At 41.6% G+C, this 19398-nt stretch overlaps 1 protein-coding gene across 1 annotated transcript in view; it reads right to left on the bottom strand.

Annotated features, from left to right (window-relative positions):
* otoa (otoancorin) overlaps nt 1–19398 on the bottom strand; it is a 69243-nt gene that overhangs the window by 48441 nt on the left and 1404 nt on the right. The window contains 16 exon segments of the mRNA XM_034173659.1: nt 466–553; nt 638–756; nt 758–1040; nt 1122–1240; nt 1334–1454; nt 1667–1719; nt 3178–3324; nt 3439–3609; nt 3681–3905; nt 4011–4119; nt 6274–6413; nt 6496–6614; nt 7046–7188; nt 7272–7465; nt 7561–7623; nt 7757–7877. Of these exon segments, the coding sequence (XP_034029550.1) occupies nt 466–553; nt 638–756; nt 758–1040; nt 1122–1240; nt 1334–1454; nt 1667–1719; nt 3178–3324; nt 3439–3609; nt 3681–3905; nt 4011–4119; nt 6274–6413; nt 6496–6614; nt 7046–7188; nt 7272–7465; nt 7561–7623; nt 7757–7877 (2215 nt within the window).

The following is a 19398-nucleotide window of genomic DNA, read 5'->3' as shown; positions in this document are numbered from 1 at the left end:
GAGTTTTGGCATTCACAAGAGGTGCTCAAATGTGCACCGCTTATCTGGTTCAGCCAGATCTCCCTTTGTTAACATTGTGAACAGTTCTATCAGTTTAAAACGTCTTTACAATCCTCCATATAGTCTTTCTTTCTGGAGCTTTTCTAACTGCAAGATGACAATGATATTGTCGTTGGATTTGCATGATCAACTTGGTCTCAAAATCGAATTCCACCAATTTCCCTTTCTGCTCAGTTATATATCTGCTCATTGCATCAGTCTCAAACTACATCAGAAGAAATTCCTCACATATATCTTGATGTCTGAAAAAAAAGGACAGAATTCAGATTAGCCGTTGCAGAATTAGAGTCAAATGATTTTGTGGCACTTTTTTTTTTTGGGACAACCTGTATTTAAAAAAACATTTGGCAAGATGTTGTCCATAGGTCGGTTAGTTCATCTGTGGAACAAGAGAAAAAGATGCACCTTAATTGGCAGATCAGGTGTGCTGTCACTCAGAAAGAGGAGACAACCCAGTGCTTCCATTGTTTCAGATGACCAACTGACTGGGTTCCTGTCGAGGCAGGACAGACATGATTAGTCCCTTGCATTCTTGCAGTCTCATAAGTAACTCATGTCCACAGGGAGGCTGTCCTACCCATAAATCTCCCTGAGCAGCTGAGTCAGTGGCATCCTGGAGCTCTGAGGAATGTGTTGGCAGGAGGCCATGGCCAGCAGGGTAGAGTTGAGGACATCAGGGGCCAGGAGGCGCAGTGTGGACGGGGGGGAGCTCACACAACAGTGGTCCGAGTCTAGATATGTCCTCACTGGACAGACCAGTTAAGTCTATCCCTACGGATGTCTTAGTCTCTAGTGTGGTTGACCCTATGACAGCATACTGTGGTGCAAACATGTTTACGTTGCTCAGACAGAGCAGAGCTTTCAGGACCAGTGTACCACGAGATGGTGAAGAAATTGGTAATAAGCTCAGATCGGCTTTTTCAATTTTGTCAAGGAGGCTGGAACACATGGAGGACGGCAAGTCCTTCACCTTCGCCGGCCTGAAATTGTATGTAAGTTTGGTTCACTTTTTTTCAGTGCACATATGAAAGAGTGAGTAAGAGAAGAGATGGTGATCTTACGGCAGGTGAACCAGCAGCGTTGTGGGGATCGCATCCATCTCGTCAGGTGTGATTGTTTTAAAATAATCTGATCTCTTTTTCTCCAAAGTTGCAAAAAGATTTTGGGCAGCACAGCATGCCTAAAAAAGTATATATATATATATACACATTTTATAAAGGTTTTTGGGCACACACATTCCAAATCATTGGCAGTTCTCTGTATAAATACATGCCTGAAATTTGGAGAGGAACCGTGGAGCGTCTGTGATGGCTTGAGCCATTTCCAGGGCCTCACTGTCATGGATTTTGTTGATCATCTTGCAGGTTATGCCCTGAAAGAGTGAACCCAACCTGCTGTATTGTAAACAGAAATATTTGGTACAATGAGGAATCACAGAAAAATGTGTCAAATAAGATAAATAAGTGCGTTCTGTGTAGTTTATGATTTTGTAGCTATTTAAAAAAATACATCCCTAAAAAAGAACTTTGACTTAATTTCACTGACCATCAGAATTATTTCAATCAATATATTTTTTACTATAAGGTTATTTTAATGATCATTATACCTATAAGGGAGTGTCTTCTTGCCTTGTGTCAGTTGTTTTAGTAAGAATGATGCCTGAGGGGAAAAGAACAACACAGTGAATCGTGATGCTGGTCTTTGAGTAACATCTCATGAAGTCAATTAAGAACTAGGAACATAAATGGTAAATGGGCTGCATTCATATAGCGCTTTTCCATCTGCATCAGACGCTCAAAGCGCTTTATAATTATGCCTCAGATTCACCCCGATGTCAGGTTGCTGCCATACAAGGTGCTTACTACACACCAGGAGCAATCTCATGCACAATTTCTTGGATAGTCACACGACTGAAAAGCCACCGAGGAGCAATAGGGGATTAAAGGCCTTGCCCAACGGCCCTTAGTGATTTTCCACTCAGGGTTGGGAATTGAACCCATGAACTTCTGGACTCAAGCCCAACACCTTAACCAGTAGACCATCTGTAAACATCCAGTGTTACACCAAACTTTTACCTCCATCAGGACTGAACCATATACAGTTTAAAGATAACTGTTTGCATTAAAATAAAATCTTGAAAATATGGTGGTTTGCAAAAGTATTCGCCCCCTTGAGCTTTTACTCAGTTTATTTTGTTATGCCATTTTGAACATAAAAAGTAATTCAGACTTCCATGGTAAACATTTCTAAAACTGCTCTGCTTAAACTCAAACTGAAAGTAAATCTCTACAATGTGATATAAATTAAATCAAATATCAAAGCCAAGATGATATGTTGCATAAGTAATGGCGCCCATTAGTATAACAAATGTAAATGGATACATGAACATTTCCAACTCACTGAATATGCCTTGTTCTTCATTTACGTACATCAGTAGAAAAAAATACAAACAGTATAGTACTGTATGGTAAATCTGTATGAATTAGGCAGTTCTCAAAATCAAAATGACTGTGAAAGGAGACTTGTGGAGGAAGCCGCCATGACACCCAAACTCTGACTCATAGCTAGAATTAAAGGCTTCTGTGGCTGCGCGCTGAGAAACTGTGCTCAGTGCAACCTTTGCCTAATGCACAGCTTTCTTGTATGAAAACTCTTCTCTGCTCCAAAAATGGACAGAAATCTTAACTGGTTACTGTGATACTTTTGGTAAATCCCCTGAATTAAAGTTGAAAATCTACACTATAAGCACATCTTGATTGCTCATTTCAATTTCATTTTCTGGTGTACTGGGGCAAAATGACAAAAATTGTGTCACTCTCCAAATATTTATGAACCTGACTGTCTTCTATCTGAATGAACCTCAAAATTTCTAGTTTTTAAAGTAAAAAAAACCCTCAAGAAATAGATGTGGAATCATTCAACAAACACTGTTGTCTATTTCAAGTATCTGATTAAAATATCTGTAGTTTTCTAAAGTATTAATACGGTAAGAAGCCACATAATTCAGAGGATGTTTCTTCTCTCGGCTGGTTTTGATGATGCAAAAGGTTGTTCGACCTTGACAAATACATACAGTATTCACCAGAGACAAGTGCGTCATGTAAAATGGATGAATACCTGTGTACGGGTCCAGTTTTTACCCTCAACTTGGTCCAAAGAGCTGATGTTTGCTTTGTTCAAGAACCTCAGAGAAGTGCTGTGAAGCAAAGCATCAGGCAGCGTGGGTAACCGCAACAGATCCAAGGGCGCCACATCTTTACAAAGCTGGAGGGAAACATTTACTTCTTAAATCCTGCACGTCATGTCATTTATGGATGTCTACAATAATTTTAGCTACACTGATAATCTAATGTTTGTTGCTTCTCTTCTCTCACTCACAGCCTGTAGTAAAGCTTTTAACTGGCTCTTCCTCATTTGTTTGCAGAGCTTCTTCAGCTCCTCAGAATCATTCAGAACCTCCATGGCTTTGACACGTTTTATCACACAGGTGGGAACTCCTCTCACAAAAGGCCAAAGGGACATGAGGTCTTCACCCGACACGTTTTTGCACTTGGGGAAAGCAGACTGTGGTGAAGGCACAGTGACAGAGATAATATGTGGGACAGAAGTGAAACACTCACCTCCTCATCACCCAGCAGTCTCCGAGTTAATGTCTTCTGTTGGCTCTGTGTCCATTTGACATTTGCTTCAGAATTTATGAGACACTGGTTAAGAACATGTCTGGATATTGTGGACAGTTGCTTATCAGACAAAAACCTTGTACTTGTGCCCAGGTAGCACACTTCTTTTTCACCGAGTGTGTCACTGGAGTTTGATATCACTGTCTCAATGAGGTGCTTCTTCAGCTACACAAAGAAAGTAAAATAAAATGATGATGATGAGATCTATTCAGGCGGTGAGTTCTATCCTGCTGTGGGATGAATGAGTGTGAACGTTTGGGTGATTCATACCTTTGTGATGCCAGAGTTGTTGCAGTGCTCAAGCTGAGAGAGAAACTTCCAGCTGAGGTCAGCAGTCATGTTGGGAGCATGATAATAATAACAGGCCAGTGAACCCAACCTAAAGAGGTACAGGGGGCAAAAAACATTTCACAACTTTCTGTCACTGATAAGAGATTGGACTCATCATGACATAAAGGTTAAAAGCTGACTCAGCACCTGATCCCAGCACCATCCTTGTTATGAGGATCAAGGTACTTTAAAACGTCCTTTTCTGGCTATGACTTACCAGTCCATTTATGCTATGGTCATAAACTTTGGGTAATGACTAAAATAACAAGTTCAAGGACTTAAAAGAGGTTCCTCCATCTGCTATCTGGGCTTACACTCTGGGAAAGGGTGAGAAGCTTCTGCTTCTTCGCATTGACAGGAGCCAGCTGACATGGTTCAAGCATCTGGTGAGGATGAGCCCCTGGTAGTCTCCCTAAGAAGGTCTTCCAGGAATATCCAACTGGGAGCAGGCCCCAGGGAAGACCCAGGAAACACTGGAGGGATTGTATCTTCCAACTTGCTCGGCAACACTTCAAGATCCCCCAGGAAGCATTAAGAGGCGAGGAAGTGTGGGCTGAGCTACTTGTTTTGCTGCCACTGCAAACTAGACAAGCAGCAGAAAATGAATGAAAGTTTGGTGAAGTCAATAAGACATTTAAAACTTTTCTCAGCATATGTGTGTGCTACAGACACCATTGGTATTGTTTTGAACATGAGACGATCCTAATTACAAGGTAACCAGTCCCCCCCAACCCAAAGTCACCCTAACTTGAAGTGAGTATTGAAAATGAACACATTTGCAAAAAAGGGGGGAAAAAAACCATCATCTTATCTTCATAATAATATGGTAACTGAGTCACGATAGTGACTTAAATTCTAGAAATGAGCCCACAATATGTTGATGATTTGGTCAGCATTTCTGTTGCACATTCAATTCAATTCAATTCAATTTTTTTTTTTATATAGCGCCAAATCACAACTAACAGTTGCCCCAAGGCGCTTTATATTGTAAGGCAAGGCCATACAATAATGATGTAAAACCCCAACGGTCAAAACGACCCCCTGTGAGCAAGCACTTGGCTACAGTGGGAAGGAAAAACTCCCTTTTAACAGGAAGAAACCTCCAGCAGAACCAGGCTCAGGGAGGGGCAGTCTTCTGCTGGGACTGGTTGGGGCTGAGGGAGAGACAATTGAGTGATTATCCGAGAAATTGTGGATGTGCCTGGACATGCCAGAACATGTCCCGTGAGGCTTCATCACGCCGTTGCTTTGCGCCATGCGGCACTGCCGTGACGCACGGAATTCCTCCGCACGTCTGTCTCAATGTGCCGAAAAAGTGCTCATGTCCACGTCTTTTCACAATTCCTGTGCTAGTCAGACCATGTCCCGGATAAAACACAGCGTCCAGTTTGGAAATGAACGGCACATTCCACTGTTACAGGAGTTTTTATCATGGAAAGAGGAGCGGAGGCTTTGCGCATTGCGGCGGTTCCACATGGCGCACAGCAACGCCATGATGAAGCCTCACGGGACATGTTCTGGCATGTCCAGGCACATCCACAATTTCTCGGATAATCACTCGATGGAAAAACCACCGACAGCTGTCTGAACGCCATCTCAAAGCCGTCCTGTGAGACCAAAACGGAGGTGTTCTTTGTCTCGCTCTATCAGCAAATCGGTCGTGACGCGCGAAGCCTCCGCTCGGCTTTCCATGACAAAATCTCTTGTTAACAGTGAAATCTGCCGGAAAATGGCTGATGTCCAGCTTTTGTGATAACCAGAGAAAGTGCACATGACGGTCCGGATCCACAGAGCCATCAATTTAGAAATGATCTGGTGGTTTGTGGCTCTCGATGGCGTCGTGGAGCGCAGCGCGCCGAGCGTCCTTAAAGCTGTAGTAACAGTCCTTATTCTCTGTGAAGCCCATAAAATTTTCACCGAAAGCCAGATAAATTTTTCGAATGGTTTCTAGCCGCCAGTCTTTAACAGTTTCTGAAAAAATTCTGATGGAGAAAAAGCACAATCATTCCGCCATTTCCGCCGAGAGGGTGGACCACTCCTCACTCAAAGCCTGCTCACAGGCAAATGACGCAACCGACAGGCGTGGAAAAACTCATGCATGTGCACGAGGGTTCAAGCTTGTCTGACGCAATCACGTGATTCAAATCCATATGGTTTTTGAAAAAAATAATAAGGTCGGATACTTTTCTAATAGACCTCGTACTTGTCCACATGCTGTGCAAACTCCTCCTGTCCACTGAAGCACTGTTGAATCCTTTGGAGAAGCTTCTTGCCCAGACTGGGTTTGAACCGAGTCCCAATGCAGGTGAACTTGAAGCGGGGGGAGAGGAAAAACTCACAGAGCTAGAGACAGAGAAAACATTCATTTCATTTCATTTTGTCCCTTTCTCAGTAACAACAGATTATCTTTGCAAACTAAAAAAACCTGGTCTTCGGCTGCAGAATCAATATCTTCTGCTGCTAAACTGCAGAGGTACGGCCCCATCATGTTCAACGCCACCAAGTTCAGCCACTTCAGCTTTGGTCTGCAGTGTTTAGTCACCACTGGGAGAAAAAAAAAAATAAAAAAAATCAGTCTTACATGAGTAAAACACAACCTTACACTTTTTATCCATATAATACACACATTAGCAGAAATCAAAACTATGTCAATTCTATTTATCAAATTAAAGTTCCATACAAAGGCATGAACAAACAATGAGAAAATATGCATCACAATCGCCCCACTACTTCAATCCAGTTTTAGTTCAATCATTGCTGTTTGCTTTTTTTCCCCTTCTGACTCTTCTTTTCATTTGTCTCCCTTTCTGTAGCCTTCTCATGTCTAACATGCTTTTGCAAATCTGAGCAGACTAATTCATTCTCTCTATTCCTCTCACAATGTCTCATTTGATTGTGAAGTTTAACATAGAAGACACAGGTGTATAACTGGACTGACTTCTGACTTCACGGGTGGAATTCAGACAATTTCTTACTTGCTGATTTGTCCTCCAATGACGGCCTCGTGGCATGAGAACAGTTGAAGTGCGTCTGGCTGATGTGCTCTTTTACCCATGTTACCACGAGAGCCCGTTTGCCCTCAGACATGAATTTATGCACCTTCCACAGCATCTTCATCCTGTTACATCAGCAGGGATTTTTACCCAAATGAACGACACAGAGATGTTACGTTGGAGTAAACAATGGCAGGAACACACTCACAACTTCTCCATGTAGTTGATTTCTATTTTCAGAGGAAGTTTCATTTTGGTCAGGGGAACATCTGCCAGCAAAGGTTTGGCAACCCACAAAAGAGACTCATACTGCTCTAAGTCCATGTTGTTTATATCATGATTTGTCAAAAGCATCCAGACTAAAGGAGCCAATGATGCCCGGATCTTACATGAAGCTGACTCCTGAGGGAAGACAGGAGGCACGATTAGATCATTAGAAAACAGTGTTAAAGAACGAGTCAGGTTTAATAATATTTGTTTGAAGGTGCAACACCGACAGAAGATTTCCTCATGAGCTTGACCACAGATAGAAGGTTGCTGCAATTCCATGTGTCATGCTTCTAAAAACAGTAAAAAGAGACAACCAGTGGGTAAAACAGCAGCTGATAATCAGATTTCTTCTGATTCTTTCAAATCTAGTAATTACAGTATGAATGCCAAATAAAATATGTTAATATGTGAAAGCATACATACCATTCTCTCAAAGCCCTCCATGTTGACTTGGATGCCTAAGTCATGAGTGACATCCATGGGAGACATAGGAGTGAGGACATTGATGAATGAGGAGCAGAGGGAGCTGTTTTCCACAGACATGCTGCTGACAGTCACATGAAAGTGGTTAAAGGAGCTGGTACATTTAGTCTTAAACATTACATTTATGGTCCGAATTACTAAAATCCCAGAGTAAAAAAAAAAAGTATGTTCTCCCTTTTTTTCTTGTGGATCTGCATAATGAGCCATCACAAGTTTTATGCTGGATGCGTTTTTGATGCAACTCCACATTATATGGAGAATGGAGAGGGATGGTCTTGAACAAAGAACCTTCCACTTTGGAAACAAGCAAATGATCCACTTGGCCACCACATTATATGGGCAATGTAAACTGGGGTGGAGACAGCAGGCTGTAACGTGACAGACAGCAGTAGGTAAATGAGGATTTTGTGCATATTAATTAAATGAGCCACTAGGTACTTGCGCACTAGCAATTAAAAAAAAAAAACACATTTAACATATTAAACTATTTTACTGTATTCCAGCAAACTGGTGAATAATTACACTGAGTTCTGCCGGCACACAGACAGTGGGTTCCACTGTTGTGCACAGCCGTCTGTGCACGCTGTGCACACAAAGTCTGCGAGAGAGGATGCACAGCTGTCTTGTTTGCAGAGGTAGCTATGAGCAACGGTGGAACACACAACTGTCTGTGTGCACATTTGATTGGGAGAACACACACACACACATGCAGTGCACACAGACATGTATGTATCATTTCAGAGATGTGCATGTGTGTTTTAATTTGTGTGACAGCATGGCACATCACTGACTGGAATGATGAGCTGCAACAAAATGTACTCTGGTCCACCTGTTACACAGAGACATTTATTCTTACAGAAATAAACACAAAGTAAATATGCCTGATGTTTACAATGAGTACTTTTTATTTTTTAATTCTATCTTCAAGGAGGCAGCGGGCTTTCTGCTGCTGGAACAGCAGTCTGTTAAGAGCAGCCAAGGCTTCAAACTTGCAAACTACAAATGCAGTCAGCACTCGCTGAATTTGCTTATGACGTTCATAATTTGTGTTTCGTGTGCAAATGTAACCTACATATTTGCATATTCCCTAATAAAATTTTGCAGTCAGGTTGACAAACTCCAAACTGCATATTCATGAAGGCAAGCATGCTGCCAAAAGGGATGGACATTAATGGACAGACGCCATCCTGACTGCGCTCTGTTAGTAAATCAGCATGCAGGTGTATTTGCACATGATTTTACGTGTGCAAACATTTTTTTCCAATTGTATTTGTTTTCATGTTCTAAATTAGTCACATTTTTCTCGTAACATTTTATGCTGCTTGGAAGAAAAAGGACACCCACAAATGAGACCCAATCAGGAAAATTAAGTTATTTATGTAACACCTAGGAAAGCAAATAAATAAATAGTTATTGCTGACAATGTATAAACATGACTGTTGGTGTTCCACTGGGTGATTAAATATGGTATTTTAAACACATAAATGTTTTTTCTCTGTATACATGTTCATCACAATTTCAAATTTTCATTTTCAAGATCGACTACTAGGTCATAATGATAATCAACATGATACATTTTTGCCAGCTTGCACTCGGCCGAGACGGACGCACTTTTCTCTTCTCCCTCCCTCCTTATCTTTCCTGCTACTGTGGCGTGTTGTCTGTGAGGCTGCAGCTTTGCTCTTCTGGAAAACGACAAAAATGGATCTGTTAAAGTGGTCTCTGAACGCAATTGACACTATTTTTTCTACAAGACATTCGGGGGCGGAGGACCCGACCTGTCCTGCCGGGACGCATGTGATGGGTTACGTGATGGACTCGTGGAGGAGATGGCAGGTCATGTGCCTTTACATGCTTTCTGTGGAGGACGTCGAAGATGTGTACATATTCGGCTTGGTGGTGACCTGCTTTCTGCTGTGTGGAGCGGGCACTATGCTGGTTTACCGGAAAATCAAGAAAGTGGAAGCAGCTTTGATTGGTCCTTCCAGGCTGCCCTACATGATTGATTCGATTGGGAAGGCAGTGGCTGCGCAGTCGGCGGGGGTTAACCGCGCGTTGGAAAACATCTCGAATAGAATTGCAGCCCTGGAAACCCGCTCTGACCGTCTGTGAAGACCACATTCTACATTCAGATGCATTGAGAGCCACTCTGTTCTCAGAACTGTGGAATCTTTCAGGCATCTGCTAATCTGCCTATTTATTTGGCTTCCCCGAACACAGCTGCACTTCAAGGTCGCTGTGATAAAACCTCCTCAGAAGATCAACACTTAAGCCTCACTCCCTGGTCTTCCCCCCTCCCCTCAGCTTCTCCAGCTCTGATGTTGACTGTGCTCAGGACTGCTCAGGACTGCTCAGGGCTGCCCCTCCCCCCTCCAGGATTGTCGGACAAGGCCGTTGACGGCGCCAAACAGGCTGCCTCCGGAGTGTTCTAATAAACTGGACCTTTTCAAATCTCGGTTGTCGTCCTGTGTCCTTGTTTTTGTCTGTGTGATTATTGTTTTTCTGTGCTGATGGGGATTTTTTTCCTCACTGCTGCTGTGTAATGCAGTGGCTATGAGGGGTTTTTTTTTCTCCTTTTCCCTCGTGTTTTGCTTTTCATATATATGTTTATGTACCGGGCCGGCCTATGTGTTGTGTGTTGTGTGTGTGTTGTTTGTTATGGGTCGGTGTTGGTTTGCTCAGCCCTGCTGTTGACCAAGGCAGGGATGTACATCTGGACCTGGTCCCCGGGCACCTAATGGCAACTTCTGCTCCTACTGGCAATTAGGATGGGTTAAATGCAGTAGACACATTTCATTGTGCAGGGAACATGTTCTTCTGTGCATGAGACAATAAAATTCCTTGGAATCCTTTGAATCCTTGAACATAAACATCAAAAGTGACTAAATTACCAACTGCTTTTAATTGCACTGTGTTAGAGTTTACACATGCACTGTAAGATTTGTGGGACTGTAAAAGATGTTCCTGTTACGATTTGGTGTCAAGACAGAGTCAAATACGACCGCAATACGCAGGCAGCCAGGATACAAGGATGTGTTGCAAAAAGCACGGTGCTTTAATAATCCAGGTGAATATATACAATCCAAACAAAGCAGGTGCAGGGATGTCAATACAAAATAAAGTCCAACACTAAACACAGGGCGGAGAATTAACAGGAGGTGCAAAGAAGAGGACAAAACTAATGACAGCTGAAACAAGGTATGTGGAAAAACAACACAGGGTATTTACAAAATGTAGGGAACACAGGTAAGACCATGAGAACACATAACAATGTCAATCGAGCGGCAAACTCACAGACTAATGGGTGTGGCTTAAAAGCAAAAAGAACTAATGAACAACAGGTGGAAAAATCAGGGTGGTCAGGAACAACAGAGACACGTGAAATCCAAAGGAACACATGGTGACTACAGAGACATCAAAAAGTACAAGGAAAATAAAACCTCATCAAGAAACAAAACCAGAGACATAAAAACATCAAGAACATAAAATGCAAAAACAACCGTGGAACTAAAAGACAACACAATACATGATAAACCACCCAAACAGTGATCAAACAACTGTGCAATATCCAAATCTAAGTGAAAGAACACAAGTAGAAAATAACCACGGAACTCAAAAAAGAGTAGAGGTTAAACACAAATAACAAAAGAACTACATGAAGAAACTGATGAGCAAAAACCACAAAGACATGAAGAACTGTGGACGGGGGAAACAAAGACATGACAGGAAAAAATCAGGGAATGTAAGGATACACAGACAGTGGAGTGATCAAATGGATTACAGACCGTGAGACACACACACACACACACACACACACACACACACACACACACACACACACACACACACACACACACACACACACACACACACACACACACACACACACACACACACAAAAGACTCACCACAGGCACGCATGCACACACACATGCACACCAGCACTGCTACAGTTACTTTGAAAAAGTAATCCAGTTACTGATTACTCCTTGAAAAAGTAACTTACTGGATACTCAATTTTAAAAGTAACTAAGTTATATTACTAGTTACTTTATTAGTTACATTCAGTAGCTGCCGACAACACCCCTCCTGCCACTTCAACATGAAAATGATCATCAGTTTTGCCACTACTCACTTTACTGGAAGAGCATTTTTAACAGTAAACAATGTATGTCCTGACATTCTGAGTTGAACTTAAATATTATTTCCTGAAAACAAGCTTTTGTAAGACATGAAATGAAGTCAGTTTTTCTTGACTTCAATGAACACAAATACTTGTTCTATAAAAAATAAAATGAAGGCAGTATTTCTCGAGTTCAGTGAACATAAATACTGGTTTTATTAAAAATAAAATAAAGACTGTCTTTCTTGACCCCATATTTAACTGTTGACAGCACTGTAACAGTAAAACTTACATTTTCTAATCTACATTGTTTATAAATTTGGGTGGAAAAAGAGCATTAGTATTTGTTGTTAACGCGTCTCAGGTTTTCAGCTCTTTTAGCGAGGACACTCACAGAGTAGCACAGAGTTATGAAGAAAAAAGTGTAAAAATGTCTTTGTAAAACTCAATGTAGGTGTGCTGCCATCACCGCACTTTGAGAGATGACAACTTTTTCAACTCGGAGCTGCTACACAAAACAGCAGACAAATAGCTCACAGAATCAAACACTAAAAATGGGCAAAGTGGGCAGTTCAGCCAAACCCCCGATCTCCCTCTCCCCACAGGCTCGGTGTAATGCTACAATCGACCGGTTGATCGCAATTGACGTATTGGGCACCCCTGATTTATACTATACTAGTTGAGTTACCCATTCTATGCACGGGTAATAGAGATTAATTTTAGCTATGTCATTGTATATTTCATGTAATAGAGATTAATTTTAGCTATGTCATTGTATATTTCATGTCACTTTCTCTTCTATTACAGGGACTTATTCTCTTCTAAGTCCCTGTTAGTAAATGATATAATAATTGATCAACATATTGATTTATTCTGCCTTACAGAAACCTGGTTACAGCAGGATGATTATGTTAGTTTAAATGAGTCAACACCCCCGAGTCACACTAACTGTCAGAATGCTCGAAGCATGGGTCGAGGAGGAGGACTAGCAGCAATTTTCCACTCCAGCTTATTAATTAATCAAAGACCCAGACAGAGCTTTAATTCATTTGAAAGTTTGACTCTTAGTCTTGTCCATCCAAATTGGAAGTCTCAAAAACCAGTTTTATTTGTTATTATCTATCGTCCACCTGGTCGTTACTGTGAGTTTCTCTGTGAATTTTCAGACCATTTGTCTGACTTAGTGCTTAGCTCAGATAAGATAATTATAGTGGGTGATTTTAACATCCACATAGATGCTGAGAATGACAGCCTCAACACTGCATTTAATCTATTATTAGATTCAGTTGGCTTCGCTCAAAATGTAAATGAGCCCACCCACCATTTTAACCGCACTTTAGAGCTTGTTCTGACATATGGCATAGAAACTGAAGACTTAACAGTATTCCCTGAAAACCCCCAGTTGTCTCATCATTTCTTAATAACATTTACATTTACTTTAATGGACTACCCTGCAGTGGGGAATAAGTTTCATTACAGTAGAAGTCTTTCTGAAAGCGCTGTAACTAGGTTTAAGGATATGATTCCTTCTTTGTTATGTTCTTCAATGCCATATACCAACACAGTGCAGAGTAGCTACCTAAACTCTGTGAGTGAGATAGATTATCTCGTCAATAGCTTTACATCCTCATTGAGCACAACTCTGGATGCTGTAGCTCCTCTGAATAAGAGAGTCTTAAATCAGAAATGCTTGACTCCGTGGTATAACCCACAAACTCGCAGTTTAAAGCAGATAACCCGTAAGCTGGAGAGGAAATGGCGTCTCACTAATTTAGAAGATCTTCATTTAGCCTGGAAAAAGAGTCTGTTGCTCTATAAAAAAGCACTCTGTAAAGCTAGGACATCTTACTATTCATCACTAATTGAAGAAAATAAGAACAACCCCAGGTTTCTTTTCAGCACTGTAGCCTGGCTGACAAAGAGTCAGAGCTCTATTCAGCCGAGTATTCCTTTAACTTTAACTAGTAATGACTTCATGACTTTCTTTGCAAATAAAATTTTAACTATTAGAGAAAAAATTATTCATAACCATCCCAAAGACATATCTTTATGTTCGGCTGCCTTCAGTAATGCTGGTATTTGGCTAGACTCTTTCTTTCCGATTGTTCTGTCTGAGTTATTTTCATTAGTTACTTCCTCCAAACCATCAACATGTCTATCAGACCCCATTCCTACCAGGCTGCTCAAGGAAGCCCTACCATTAGTTAATGCTTCGATCTTAAATATGATCAATCTATCTTTATTAGTTGGCTATGTACCATAGGCTTTTAAGGTGGCAGTAATTAAACCATTACTTAAAAAGCCATCACTTGACCCAGCTATCTTAGCTAATTATAGGCCAATCTCCAACCTTCCTTTTCTCTCAAAAATTCTTGAAAGGGTAGTTGTAAAACAGCTAACTGATCATCTGCAGAGGAATGGTCTATTTGAAGAGTTTCAGTCAGGTTTCAGAATTCATCATAGTACAGAAACAGCGTTAGTGAAGGTTACAAATGATCTTCTTATGGCCTCAGACAGTGAACTCATCTCTGTGCTTGTCCTGTTAGATCTCAGTGCAGCTTTTGATACTGTTGACCATAAAATTTTATTACAGAGATTAGAGCATGCCATACGAGGTCTGTCCATAAAGTATAGGTCCTTTTTATTTTTTTCAAAAACTATATGGATTTCATTCATATGTTTTTACGTCAGACATGCTTGAACCCTCGTGCGCATGCGTGAGTTTTTCCACGCCTGTCGGTGACGTCATTCGCCTGTGAGCACGCCTTGGGAAGGACTGGTCCTGCCCCCAAGGACTTCCCATGGTGCGAGACGTCGTGCAGCGCTCTCAGGCGCCGTCGTCAGCCTGTTTCAAGCTGAAAACCTCCACATTTCAGGCTCTATTGATCCAGGACGTCGTGAGAGAACAGAGAAGTTTCAGAAGAAATCGGTTTCAGCATTTTATCCGGATATTCCACTGTTAAAGGAGATTTTTTTTAATGAAAGACGTGCGGGCGGATTGCACCGTCGGCTCGCAGCCGCCGTGACGCTACGCCACAGGAAAAACACCTCCGTTGGAAGCCTTAAGGACAAGTTGGAACATGTCCAGCTGTTAAACAATTTCTCATATACTCACTCCACTGAAAGCCATCGAAAGCCATCAAAAGCCGACTGGATTTTACAAATGGTTATCAACACGGAGGTGTTTTTCCTGTGCCGCCGCACCGCGCTGGCTGCGTCCCGACGCGCGGACCCGTCCGCACGTCTTTCATTAAAAAAATCTCCTTTAAACAGTGGAATATCCGGATAAAATGCTGAAACCGACGTCTTCTGAAACTTCTCTGTTCTCTCACAACGTCCTGGATCAATAGAGCCTGAAATGTGGAGGTTTTCAGCTTGAAACAGGCTGACGACAGCGCCTGGGAGCGCTGCACGACATCTCGCTCCGTGGGAAGTCCTTAAAGCGACGGTATCACCTCAAAATCTCTCATCAGCCGTTAAAAGTTTCACCGAAAACCAGCTTAATTTTTCGAACCGTGTCCACTTCGATGTGTCTCACAGGTTTAGAAAAAATTTTGATCAAACAAAGCGCCAATCTCTCAGCAACTTCTCAGACAAAGGAATTCCGACGAGGGGCTGGACGACTCCTCCCACAAGGAGTGCTCACAGGCGAATGACGTCACCGACAGGCGTGGAAAAATTCACGCATGCGCACGAGGGTTCAAGCATGTCTGACGTAAAAACATATGAATGAAATCAATATAGTTTTTGAAAAAAATAAAAAGGACCTATACTTTATGGACAGACCTCGTAGGTATTAAAGGCACGGCGCTGCAGTGGTTTGAATCATATTTATCTAATAGATTACAATTTGTTCATGTAAATGGGGAGTCTTCTTCACAGACTAAGGTTAATTATGGAGTTCCACAAGGTGCTGTGCTAGGACCAATTTTATTCACTTTATACATGCTTATCTTAGGCAGTGTTATTAGAAAGCATTGCTTAAAATTTTCATTGTTACACAGATGATACCCAGCTTTATCTATCCATGAAGCCAGAGGACACACACCAATTAGTTAAACTGCAGGAATGGCTTTCAGACATAAAGACATGGATGACCTCTAATTTCCTGCTTTTAAATTCAGATAAAACTGAAGTTATTGTACTTGGCCCCACAAATCTTAAAAACATGGTGTCTAACCAGATCCTTACTCTGGATGGCATTACCCTGACCTCCAGTAATACTGTGAGAAAATCTTGGAGTCATTTTTGATCAGGATATGTCCTTCAATGCCCATATTAAGCAAATATGTAGGACTGCTTTTTTGCATTTGCACAATATCTCTAAAATTAGAAAGGTCTTGTCTCAGAGTGATGCTGAAAAGCTAATTCATGCATTTATTCCTTCGAGGCTGGACTACTGTAATTCATTATTATCAGGTTGTCCTAAAAGTTCCCTGAAAAGCCTTCAGTTAATTCAAAATGCTGCAGCTAGAGTACTGACAGGGACTAGAAGGAGAGAGCATATTTCACCCATATTGGCCTCTCTTCATTGGCTCCCTGTTAATTCCAGTTAATTCTTCTTCTTACTTAAAAGGTTTTGAATAATCAGGTCCCATCTTATCTTAGGGACCTCTTGGTACCATATCACCCCAATAGAGCGCTTCGCTCTCAGACTGCAGGCTTACTTGCAGTTCCTAGGGTTTGTAAGAGTAGAATGGGAGGCAGAGCCTTCAGCTTTCAGGCTCCTCTCCTGTGGAACCAGCTCCCAATTCGGATTAGGGAGACAGACACCCTCTCTACTTTTAAGATTAAGCTTAAAACTTTCCTTTTTGAAAAAGCTTATAGTTAGGGCTGGATCAGGTGACCCTGAACCATCCCTTAGTTATGCTGCTATAGACTTAGACTGCTGGGGGGTTTCCCATGATGCACCCAGTGTTTCTTTTTATTCACCTCTTTTTGCTCTGTATGCGCCACTCTGCTTTTAATCATTGGTGATTGATCTCTGCTCTCTTCCACAGCATGTCTTTTTCCTTATTCTCTCCCCTCAGCCCCAACCAGTCCCAGCAGAAGACTGCCCCTCCCTGAGCCTGGTTCTGCTGGAGATTTCTTCCTGTTAAAAGGGAGTTTTTCCTTCCCTCTGTCGTCAAGTGCTTGCTCATAGGGGGTCGTTTTGACCGTTGGGGTTTTTCTGTAATTATTGTATGGCTTTTGCCTTACAATATAAAGCGCCTTGGGGCAACTGTTTGTTGTGATTTGGCGCTATATAAATAAAATTGATTTGACTTTAGTTAAGGTGTAGTAAGTTGCATTGCATTGTGTGTATGTTATCATTAATTTTCATAGAGCAATTTGTGACATTCAAGAGACTTGAATGATGATAAAAGCTGATAACGTCATATCACTGCAATGCTCTGGCATGCTGTACACAGCAGGTACATTTTGATTGAAAAAACCCTCGCTTTAACTGGCACACAATGCACACTGGCCCGTGAAGATTGTAATTAAAGTGCACCATAGCCAGCTGCTACTACGTAGTAAGTATAGTGTGATGCTTGCTACCTGACCTGAGTACCACGTGAATTGCAAAAATAAGGGCACCAGTGAGCGGGTCGTGATTTAATATATAAGGCTGATCATGTATGTGTGTTTGCATATGTACGCCTTCAACCTAAGGGCCCCAGTGACCTCCCCCTTGCTGCCCCCAGTCACCATAGCAAGTTTGGTGTGGCTTGCTTAATTACTGTGGCTGTGCGTGGCGAACACACACACACACACACACACGGCCAGCTTCATATATTAGCTAAAAATACAAAAATAATAGTAACGTACAGTTATTTGGATAAGTAACTTTAATCTGATTACTGATTTCGAACTATTAATGCATCAGATTACTCATTACTGAAAAAAGCGGTGCCGGAAACACATTACTTAGTAACCGCGGGGACCCACACAAATGACAGACACACACACACAAGACTCAGACAGGAATCACAGACACACGCATTCACAACTGGGACCCACACGAATGACAGAGGAGGACATACACACATACGCTGAAAACCAAAGGGAGACATGGGCAACAGACCAAACATACACTGTAAACAGAAAAGGACAAGACTGAACATTAACCCAAAAACAAAATGCACAGACAGGGCAAGCGGACACACACAAACACATACAGTAGTGTTCAGAATAATAGTAGTGCTATGTGACTAAAAAGATTAATCCAGGTTTTGAGTATATTTCTTATTGTTACATGGGAAACAAGGTACCAGTAGATTCAGTAGATTCTCACAAATCCAACAAGACCAAGCATTCATGATATGTACACTCTTAAGGCTATGAATTTGGGCTATTAGTAAAAAAAGTAGAAAAGGGGGTGTTCACAATAATAGTAGTGTGGCATTCAGTCAGTGAGTTTGTCAATTTTGTGGAACAAACAGGTGTGAATCAGGTGTCCCCTATTTAAGGATGAAGCCAGCACCTGTTGAACATGCTTTTCTCTTTGAAAGTCTGAGGAAAATGGGACGTTCAAGACATTGTTCAGAAGAACAGCGTAGTTTGACTAGAAGGTTCATTGGAGAGGGGAAAACTTATACGCAGGTGCAAAAAATTATAGGCTGTTCATCTCCAATGATCTCCAATGCTTTAAAATCGACAAAAAAAACAAACAAACAAAAAAAAAAAATCAGAGACGCGTGGAAGAAAATGGAAAACAACCATCAAAATGGATAGAAGAATAACCAGAATGGCAAAGGCTCACCCACTGATCAGCTCCAGGATGATCAAAGACAGTCTGGAGTTACCTGTAAGTGCTGTGACAGTTAGAAGATGCCTGTGTGAAGCTAATTTATTTTCAAGAATCCCCCGCAAAGTCCCTCTGTTAAATAAAAGACATGTGCAGAAGAGGTTACAATTTGCCAAAGAACACATCAACTGGCCTAAAGAGAAATGGAGGAATATTTTGTGAACTGATGAGAGTAAAATGGTTCTTTTTGGGTCCAAGGGCCGCAGACAGTTTGTGAGACGACCCCCAAACTCTGAATTCAAGCCACAGTTCACAGTGAAGACAGTGAAGCATGGTGGTGCAAGCATCATGATATGGGCACGTTTCTCCTACTATGGTGTTGGGCCTATATATCACATACCAGGTATCATGGATCAGTTTGGATATGTCAAAATACTTGAAGAGGTCATGTTGCCTTATGCTGAAGAGGACATGCCCTTGAAATGGGTGTTTCAACAAGACAATGACCCCAAGCACACTAGTAAACGAGCAAAATCTTGGTTCCAAACGAACAAAATTAATACCTCGCAGATGTGAAGAAATCATGACAAACTGTGGTTATACAACTAAATACTAGTTTAGTGATTCACAGGATTGCTAAAGAAGCAGTTTGAACATAATAGTTTTGAGTTTGTAGCGTCAACAGCAGCTGCTACTATTATTGTGAACACCCCCTTTTATACTTTTTTT

This window comes from Thalassophryne amazonica, chromosome 7 (genome assembly GCF_902500255.1).
Source record: "Thalassophryne amazonica chromosome 7, fThaAma1.1, whole genome shotgun sequence".
NCBI lineage: Eukaryota > Metazoa > Chordata > Actinopteri > Batrachoidiformes > Batrachoididae > Thalassophryne > Thalassophryne amazonica.
The sequence above is the reverse complement of the archived record's forward strand: the minus strand, read 5'-3'. Positions and strand labels throughout refer to the sequence as shown.